Source organism: Mycetomoellerius zeteki, unplaced genomic scaffold, assembly GCF_001594055.1.
Source record: "Mycetomoellerius zeteki isolate Tzet28-1 unplaced genomic scaffold, Tzet1.0 scaffold221, whole genome shotgun sequence".
NCBI lineage: Eukaryota > Metazoa > Arthropoda > Insecta > Hymenoptera > Formicidae > Mycetomoellerius > Mycetomoellerius zeteki.
Window position 1 is genome coordinate 3002280 of NW_017257184.1, and position 11033 is coordinate 3013312.

Sequence of the window (11033 nt, forward strand, 5' to 3'; positions counted from 1 at the left end):
TCAATTAGGTTTATGAGATATTGATGTTTATGTCAAAATATGTTAGAATAGCTGTATGATTATTAAACTAATTTAAAAATTATAAAAATTTCTCAGCGCTATATCTTTTTTGTACTTTAAATATTAGTATATATATTATTTTATTTATCTCAGTATTATTCAAATTTATACAATTAATTTGTAAGTTATTATTATTATAATTTATTAATTAATTACATAATTAATTCAGTGTAATAGTGTTACATCAGGAGTGGTTGAATTTACCTCTATTTTTCAATTAGGTTCTTGTTGTAAGGAGAACAGATATGTAACTGGCTGACGTTTTTATGAGCTGAAAAATATATTAATAATAGCATGTCTAACATTTAAACAAATATGCACATTATTAAAATAAAACATGTAGTAAATCAACTACATTTAACACCTTACGTTACAAAATGTAGCCATTGTCATAGGAAACACTTTTCCAGCGGTAAGATAACTTGATTTATTGCTTCTAATTAATAGGACAATTAAGCATTTTGCGCTTCTTGGCTCTAAAGTATACCATTTATAGTTGTACACAGCTCTGTGAATTTGATCGCACTGAAAACCGTAAGAAATTTTTTAATTTTTAATTAAAGTATTAATTTTATCTTATATTATGTATGATTTTATATTTTATATTTAACAATTAATGTATTGACAGTATAATTTCTATAACTGATAAAGATGGGAAATTCTAGGAACAATGATTTTTTTCTGGATGTTAGTACAAACATCGTGAAAATACAATAAAAAATAAAACAATTATATTATTCAACTTACTTGTGCCACTAGAATTTCTCCTACAGCACAATAGACACACATATGACCAAATGTGTTGACAAGAATACATACTTCATATGTCAAGTGAGTAATTGATATATTATTCCCCTTTTCTATTAACTAAATGACACGTGTAAATAAGAGATAATTTTTATACAATTTATTTTTGGAAGAAAATTATATTGTGGATATTAAACATGAAAGTAAATTGCATGACATTAGATGTATATGAAACGTTGCGAAAACAAATATAATAAATTCTCTTTTTTTCAAATGTATTAAAAAAAAAATTAAAAGGCGTGATAAATATGTGAAATATTTTTAAACACTTACATTTATTATCAGGAATCCATAACAAGCAAAAAGTATACCGAAATATAAAAATAATACTAAGAGAATTATATTGTATGTATCATCTATAACAGCGATGGCTCTATAAAATGATATTGTATTTATTTTCGATTAAAGTTGGAAGAATAAATGAGAATTAATGAATAATAATTCTAAAAACATTTTCATATAATGGGTAAGAAACATACAGTGCTCTTTAAAAATTTAATTAGTACATAATAATTCGATAAAATAATATGAAGAAGTCCGTACATATTATATAAAACGTGTATCGAATACCTAAGTAGTCGGACGTGATCTATCACATTCTTTTTTAAAATGTCATGAAAATCGATAAAGTTATCCAAGTGCATGATACGATATCTAAGAATTTCCAATTGGCCGCAAATATGAAACACCAATAGTCCGAGAAAATTATCAATACCAGTATAAGATAAAATAGCAAAGAAAATAGCAATACTCTGAATAAAGAATGTCAACTCGTATTGCGGTCTCTTTGACACGTCATAAGGATAGTACGTTTGCAATGGTAATAGTTTTTCTGGATCAGTGACATTCGTCAAGTATCTGATTGAGATTCCACAAATAGGTAAAACGACAACAAAGGTAAATGCTATCGTCATTGCACTATATGCGCACATAATAATTATACGCGCGGTTTGCGCTCTTTTGATCATCATGCTTCGCTCATATGTATTTTTCAGTCTTTGCCAATCCTCCGCGATCATGTTTAAAATCCATAAAATAGCTTTAAAAATCATAAAATTGTTTAAATTTGCAAAAGTTTGTTGCTTATAAATAAAAAATTATTTATATGACAATATTCTCGGAATAATTTTTACACCGCAGCTTACCGGTGTAAAATAAAAAAATTCTTTTTCTCATATTATAAAATAGTTGTCGTTCTATCATAAAATCTATTATATGTTTCATTGAAGTAGGAGTTACACAATAATAATTCATAATACAATACAATTTATTAGTATTTTGATTAAGACAAATTATATAAGATAAATTATATTTACCTTTTTTCTTCCACCAAAGTATTATAATTCTGACAGCACAAGTAATAGCCGGTAGAGTAAATTGCAAGTTATCAATCAGTAGCATGATATTCGAATGAATTCTTATCAATGAATGTATTGAAGGAATTAGAACACCGATTATTATTATTAGGACAATAATTAAAGGGCGGAAATTATATGTTAATTTCTCTTGAATGTTGTATTTAGTTTTAGGCCAAAGCCCAATTAGTTTTAAACTGAAACGATTTATCTTCACCGCCCATTCGAAATCTATCTGTTACAAGAAGTATTATAATAAAAAAATATTATGAAAAATGTAAACAATAAACACTAATAGAAGCATCAATTATAATTAAATTGTATTTGCTCTATCAACTGATAATTTGTGAAACTTTGCTATAAATATAGAAAAGAGAAAAGTTTTTGATGTATTTTGTAAATTATTGTGAATTCTAATAATTAATTACTTAATAATAAATTATAACAACAAAACAAAAGTTTTACGTTGTATTACATCTACTATTTTACTATAAAAAATAAGATAAAAATTTATTGTTGTTTTATATTTACAGTTAAATAAGTGGTACTAAAATATTATTAAAAAAAATATATATTATAAATGTAGATATAACATTGAAAAAACATTCACACTTCAACATTGAACATTGCAACATCTGAGCAACGTTTTTTCAACGTTCTGCGTGGAAGTTATGTTGAGTGTCGTAGAAGAATACAAGATAAAAATGAGAACATGTTCGAATTATATTAACGCACGCATAATCATATATGTTTATATTAATCTAAAATAGTCTTTCTTTATATATATACGAAATAATCCTGGCCAATTGTGATTACGATATCTGTAATGAAGCACCTTGATATCCCAAAAAGTTTAAAGTATCCATACTGAGTGTTAAATAGAAACTGATGGTTGTGTGCTTTTTCTTCATGCAGCAAAGTCATTTTGTATGCAATAAAAAATACCCACTGCGTGTGGAAAATGTTCTCAAAGAGAGAGACGATCACTTTGAAAGAGGAATCATTAAAAATGTACAACGGTTATAACGTGTCTACTCACTTGAGTTTCTATTAAAAAACTTGAATAACAGTTTATAGATGCTTTTTACTTTTTTTGTAATCGATTGATGTCAGTCTTAGTTTATGCTATAATGTCAGACTGTAATCAGTTATATCTATCACACTTGATGATAATGTATTGTAGTGTAAGTAACGTAATGTAGTGTATTATTAGTGTGCCTACACTTGTGTGATCGCAATAAAATTGATAAAGAAAATTATTTTACTGTATCCTCCTTGTTATTAATAATAACTCATAAAACATTCATTTTCCAGAAACTTGTTTAGAAAGTTAGAAATTGATCAATAATAGTAACATTTTTTTGCTATATAAATACAATGAATATATTAAAATTAACTCTGTTTATGACATTTTATTTCTTGAAAGGAAAATTATTACTTTTCCATTTTTCATGTTAAACAGAAAGGATATACATATTAGTTAATATTTGTAGTAATCCAAATATTATATCTATAACATATTAAAAATCTTAGATTTGAAAATAAACTGGGAACCTTTTGATATATTAAAACTATAGTTTTAGTATATCAGTTTTAATACAAACAATGTTTATATGAAAAAACAAATAATTTTATTTAATTAAATGGAGGTGATATCTTATAACATCTCAATGAATGCCTCCATATGGAATAAAACTGCTGAGAACTTAAGAAGTCATCATAAAAACTAAACAATTTTAATTTGACATACTTTTTATTAAGTGAATTGCTTTTAAAATAGTTTAAATTATTATATAATAGTTCATTCAAAATTGATTAATCTATATTATATAATATTATAAAATAAGTGCTAAAATAAAATTAATACTTTAACTGGATGTTTTAACTTTAAAATTCATGGAAGTATTGATATCTGTAACGGTATTCTTAAATTCAAATTTAAGATTTTTCTATTACTGTTTAAATATAATACACGTAATGTCTCACACAAATAAAGCAATAAGATTTGTTTATTCATTGTTCAAATAACATATTATTAATACTCGCACAATTTTTATAAGCTATAATATTCTATCAAAAATTGCACATTGAAAAAAATTTTATATTCTTCTTGTTTTTTCTATCAACTTTTTATTGTGTGCAAGACGGATATATAACTAACGGATGTTTTTACAAACTGAAAAAAATATTTTTTAATGGTTATAAAGTTAACAGTACGAGTTTGATTTACCTTAATTATACATATTGCACTACTATGGTTATATGTACATATATATATATATATATATAAATAGAACGAAATAAAAAATCGAATTTTACATATTAAAATGTAGTATAGGTTTTATAATAATTTTTAATAAAATTTTAGTGATACCAATATTTTAATGTTCAAGTCAAATTCTCAAACATTAAACTTACACTGCAAAATGTGGTCATTGTAACTGGTGACACTTTTCCAGCGGTGAGACAGACTGATTTAGAACCTCTTGTCATTAAAAGCAACAAATCTTCTACAGTTTTTGAATTTAGAGTGTACCATTTATTGTTATATGCAGCATAATATATTTTATTGCACTTGAAAATATCAGAAGCACTTTTAGATATCAATTGTTATGTACATTGTATGCGTATTCAAATAAAAATTAGTCATTGTTATATGATAATTTATACATTAACAAGAAAAATGTTTTGTTTTATAAACCAAAATTTTGCTGTAATAATAAAAATTTGGTTGAAATATTATATACCGAACCAAAACTTTTCTTAAAATGTATCGAATAAATTTGTAATTTTTGTAAACTAAATTGTTTAGTTGGTGTAAACAAATATTTGTTATTTACAAAACAGAAATAATTTTGCAAAAGCAACTAATTTTTTGTTATATAAACAAAATATTTAGTTGCTGTTAAAAATTGCATAAACAGTTTTACTGAAGGTACAAACATTTTCTTTTCCTATAAATATAGAGTAGAGCTAATTATGCAACATTCAATTTATACTAACTCCATAATAAAAAAATATATGTAATAAAAATATATTTTCGCAAGAAAAGTAACATATAAGTCGAAATTTTTCGTATTCTATATTATGTGCGAATTGTTTAATATACATTATTTGAAATATACATCAATTTAAAATAAGCAACTTTTTTTTAGTTCTATGTTTAATATTAGTTCTATGTTTAATATTACCGAAATAATTAATTTTAAAATACGCAGTTTTCTTTCCTTCTTCTGAACAATATTATATTTTTGACTTATGCCATTTTTCTTGCGGGGATGCTATATGTATATATAACTAACCTGGACTATCAAAATCTCACCAAGAGCACAATATAGGCACATATGTCCAAATAAATTTATAACGATGGAGAAGAAATATATTAAATGAGCGATCGACATATCATTTCCTTTATCAAATAGCTAATTAATTTATAAAATAAATAAAAGATTTAATTTTCTTAATAACATTAATTTAGAATTTTAAAATAACGTTACATACTTTTTTTTTAAAATAATATTACATAAACATAGTAACTTTTTATTAAACTTAAGTATCTGTTAATTTAATATTAATATATCTATTACTAAGTATTATTTATTAATTTAGACAAAACTTCTTTAAATAAGTTCTTATCCAAACATTTAAATACTTACACTAATCATCTGAAATCCGAAGAATGCGAAGAGAATTGCATGATATATAAATAAGAAAAAAAGTATTATACTATATGTATCTTCAATAACATCAATAGCTCTATTAAAAGATATTTAATGTACTAATATATTTTACGAAATGTTTTACATGGATTCTGTTTCTATACCTATATATTCTCATATAAGTAACATACCTAAGCAAACGATTATGATTTGCAATGCAGCATTTTAGCATTTTGTGACAATTCATGTATTTATCCAAATGTGTCAAACGATTTTTGAGAATGTCTAATTGGCCGCATACATGAAAAATTAAAAGACTAAGAAAATTGTCTATTCCAGAATAGGCTATCATGGCAAATGCTGCGTATATGACTTGACTAATAAATGTCAGTTCGTAATGCGGCTTTTTTGTTACATCATAAATATAATGAGTTTGTACTGGCAATAGTTTTCCTGGATCAGTAATATTAGAAGTCAGTCTTATTGACATTCCAAAAATTGGCAATACTGTGATGAAGAACCACGCTAATGTCATTATACAATAAGAGCAAATAGAAATTATACGAGCATTCTGCGCTCTTTGGATCATCATGCTTCTCTCTTGGTCACTTTTTAACGTTATCCAATCCTTCACAATCATATTCATAATTGGTATATTAGCTTAAAAGTAAATATTTTTATGTACAATAATTTTACAGCACTTCTGATTTAAAATACGTTAAGCTTAAATAATTAAAGATTTAAAAAAAAAACATCACTATTTTCGTATTCTCTCAAGAAAAAAAAAAATAACATTACAATTTTTTAAATCAGTAAAAGTGTTAATTTTGGAATGTATTAATCTTATTATACATTAGACATATACAAAATCTGTTATTTATAAAAAGTAAATATTTTATCTCCATATGAATATGTAAATATTTATATGCAAACACGTAGGTTTAAAATAATGCAATATATTATAATCTACAATATTTTTCTAAACAAAGTAATTAGCAAAATCGATTTTGTTATAAAAAGATCTCATTTAATAAAGGTACACGTTTAATTTTAATAAATTATAAATATATATATGTAAATACATGATTTTTAAGATGTAAACAACGCTTAAAGTATGTAATTCGTGAATTTTATTATTTAACAATTTTAATGAAAAATAGTCTATACATAAAAATATATATGTATATATTCATATATAAATCGATTTTACTAGTGTAAGTAAATTGAGTGATCTATATGTATTTGAAGCTATTAACATTAATCTGAACATTTAATTGGTATATGTATAAGTTATCATACATTTAAAGCTAATAAGATACAACCAAAATGATGACTACCTTCTTTTTTCCACCAAAAAATGATGATTCTAATCAAACAGCTTATGACTGGTAACGTATGTTGTAAATTATCTAACATTAGTGAACTGTCTCCGAAAATTTTTATTAGGGAATGTATAGAAGGAATAAGAATGCAGATCGTTAATCCCAGAAACACCACCAGCACTCGAAAATTGCATATTAATTTCTGCCAAGAATTTTGTGCAGTCCTAGGCCAAAGTCCAATTAAGTTTAAAGTGAAACGGTTTAATTTTACCGCCCACTCGAAATCTACCTGCAGAAATCTTAATAAGTACAGTGCTCATAATAATAGGATTTGTAATACACAATTTCAAATACACAAATGTATTAATAATTGTCAATGTACTGTGTGGAATTAGTTTAATATAAGATATTTTTGAACACTTTGTACTAATCATGTAAAGATTATTCAGGAAATAATAAATAATTAATAATAATAATAAATAATAGTAATAACAACAAATTCATTGATACAGACTTTTTGTTAATGATGAAAACATAAAAGATAGATTGTAAGAAAATGATACCACTGTTTGCACACATTCCTGTTAAAATATTTCCTGACGGCCCTTTTCATATATAATTAGAATAATTGAAACTTATATATAATAAGCACCTTGATATCCATTATATTTCGAATTTTCCATGTCTAGTGTTATCTAAAGACTAACGTCTGCTCCTTTTTTGTGAATCGACGTTACCTCCTGTGCAAGGAAAAAGCGCTTCTTGCGCATGCTTACAATACTGCTTCTCGAAAGTATCGAACGATCAACTTGCAACAAGGTATTTTAAATATTCTGCTTCTACTCTCATTTCAAATTTCCATCAAGTTATACATCTAGTAATTGCCGATTATTGTGGGAAACAATTGCAAATAAAAAATTGCGGAATATTAGATGGTGATATAACGATGGAAAAAAACATGCATGAGTATACCCCTATTGATTAATATTTCCATACTTCTATAATCCTCTGTTGTCTATGACTACAGCTTTTAGTAATATACTATAGCACAGAATTTATCGTGCATCGCTTTTATTGGTTTCTAATTTTTTAAATAAATTTGTTAAAATTTTATTGTTTGTTCTTAAATCGAATTTTTCAAAATAAATATAAAATATAAAAGTATATTGCATTGTTAAATCTACAGTGTTGAATTTAACCTAATGTGAGTCGCCATTGTTCCTACTGAATTATATTGTTATTTTATACTAAAACAATGATTATATTTGACACTATATAGTGCCATCTTTGATTGTTTGTAACAAATCATTACATTATGAACATTTATGTATAATGTATTGGGATTTTGTATTGAAAATGTGCTGTTAAAGAGTTACTAGATAATTTTTTAACATATATAATTTTATAAAAATAAAATGATTAATTATATATATATATAATGTAAAAAAATCACAAAATTTCGTTTAGTTGGAAGTGATCGCAATATATTTTGCGTAATAAAATATATAATATATTTTTTTAATTGAACAGAAATTCAATGTGTAAATCTTAATTAACATTTGTAATAAAATTTTGGGAAATCCATTTTAGAAAAATCGATGGAACAAGAAATTGAGTCGTTGCTGTTCAAATTTGTATCACATTGTTAATAAATTTATCTATAACTTGTGTCAGTTGGTGCTCGAATTTAAATTTTTTTGGGTGTGCACCCCCCTACAAGTAATTCTGTCGGGCGGCGTTCATGTTTAATGATATGTTATATAAAATAAATAGTTAAATTAAAAAGTAATTTTCACGAAAAAACATTCTTTTAAATTATGATTCTCTTAAAATTAAATTAAATTTTACATCGATCTGTATTATTACTTAAGAGAATACTGGGTGTAGTCTATTTAATTAATGCATTAAGATATATTTATTTGTAAATGATATGTCAATACTGATGTAGTTAAATTGGTTTTCTATAAAAAATTGCATGACGTTTGAAAAAAATTTTACATACTTTCATTTTTTTTATTACCTCCTTGTTGTATGCAAAACGGATATGTACCCAACAGATGTTTTTACTAACTAAAAAAATAATCTTTTAATGGTAATATGATTAACAATATAATTTAATAGTTAAATAATTATAAAGTTTAATTAAGATAAGATTGTACACGTACCTAAAATGAATAATTCAAATTTTATATAGATACTATAGATTTAATTCAATTTTCGTTACCTCGAATAATATTTTAATGTGATAATTATATTCAAACATTAAAATATCTTACACTGCAAAATGTGGCCATTGTAACAGGAGACACTTTTCCAACGGTGAGACAAATTTGTTTAGAACCTCTTGTCATTAAAAGCAACAAATCTTCTACAACCTTTGGATCCATAGCGTACCATTTATTACTATACGCCGCATAATATATTTTATTGCACTTAAAAATATTAAAAGTACTTTTAGATATCAATTATTATATATATTTTTTCATATATAAATAAAACTACTACATATTATATATACAGTAGTTTATAGTTAACATGCAAAATTATACAACATCAATTTACATAATTCTGAAATAAAATAAAATATTTATGTAATTACCTGAGCCATTAAAATTTCGCCAAGGACGCAATATAGGCACATGTGTGTAAATATATTGATAACAGTGGATATGAAATAGATTGAGTGAGTGATCGATATATTATTTCCTTCATCAAAAAGCTAATTAAGTTATGAAAAGCATAAACGAAAAAACATAATTATTCCTGTTACTATCAGTATTAATATTCTATTTTGTAATAATGTGTAAGGAAGAGGGTTAATAAGGCCATTTTTGTGTCTCTTACGGATTTCCATTAAATAATTTTTTTTGTATGATCACTTTAGGAATATCAAAAATAATCATTATATGAGAAAAACTCGATCCATTAAGCCTTAATTAATTATTAGTCTAGGTTTATCACTATGGGCTTAAGGTATAAGGTATAATGCTTAATGATTATACAATATAAAAAAATTGTCTAATTTAAATCCATAGGGGGCATAAAAACGGCCTTATTATAAATAATCCTTCTCCTTATCTCATACATAAATAATAACTTATTAATCATAATCATTAAAGTATACACCATTATTCAGCAATTAGACATAAACGTCTTTTTATTCAACTTTTAGATACAATACTTACGCTAATTACCCTAAATCCGTAGAAGGCGAAGAGTATCGCGAAATATATAAATAAAGAGAGAAGTATTCCATTATAAGTATCTTCAATAACATCAATAGCTCTATAAAAGATATTTTATGTACCAAATATATTTAATCACATGTTTTGTATAGATTATCTTATTTATGTATACGTTTTCTTACAAATAACAAACCTAAGCAAACGGATATGTTTTGTTAAGCAGCATTTTAGTATTTTATGATAATTTATGTATTTATCCAAATATTGCATACGATTCTCAAGAATGTCTAATTGACCACATATATGAAAAACCACGAGACTGAGAAAATTGTCTACTGCACTATAGATCATCATAGCGATAGCTACATAGATGACTTGACCAATAAATGTTAATTCATATTGAGGCCTTTTTGTTATATCGTAAATGTAATGGGTTTGTAAAGGCATTGGCATTCTTCCTGGATCAGTAATATTAGGTGTCAGTCTTACTGACAATCCAAAAATAGGCAATACTGCGACGAAAAAGCACGCTAATGTCATTATACAATAGGAACAAATAATAATTATACGTGCATTCTGCGCTCTTCGGATCATCATGTTCCTCTCTTGATTAGTTTTTAACATTATCCAGTCCTTCGCGATCAT

At 25.1% G+C, this 11033-nt stretch overlaps 3 protein-coding genes across 3 annotated transcripts; all 3 read right to left on the reverse strand.

The window, feature by feature from the left end:
• Positions 1–277: 277 nt before the first annotated feature.
• Positions 278–1781, reverse strand: LOC108722885 (odorant receptor 43a-like). Its single transcript, XM_018448229.1, has 4 exons — positions 1557–1781; positions 808–927; positions 430–585; positions 278–331 (listed from the first exon to the last, which is right to left on the reverse strand). The coding sequence occupies exons 1-4, from the start codon at positions 1779–1781 to the stop codon at positions 278–280; spliced, it is 555 nt and encodes a 184-aa protein (XP_018303731.1).
• A 2829-nt stretch (positions 1782–4610) lies between these two features.
• On the reverse strand, positions 4611–7323 carry LOC108722886 (odorant receptor 67c-like). Its single transcript, XM_018448230.1, has 5 exons — positions 7219–7323; positions 6073–6541; positions 5879–5978; positions 5525–5644; positions 4611–4796 (listed from the first exon to the last, which is right to left on the reverse strand). The coding sequence occupies exons 1-5, from the start codon at positions 7295–7297 to the stop codon at positions 4611–4613; spliced, it is 954 nt and encodes a 317-aa protein (XP_018303732.1). The 5' UTR covers positions 7298–7323.
• A 1896-nt stretch (positions 7324–9219) lies between these two features.
• Positions 9220–11033, reverse strand: LOC108722969 (odorant receptor 67c-like). The gene is made up of 5 exons (XM_018448366.1): positions 10582–11033; positions 10389–10488; positions 9803–9922; positions 9480–9635; positions 9220–9273 (listed from the first exon to the last, which is right to left on the reverse strand). Exons 1-5 carry the CDS (start codon positions 11031–11033, stop codon positions 9220–9222), a joined length of 882 nt encoding a protein of 293 aa, XP_018303868.1.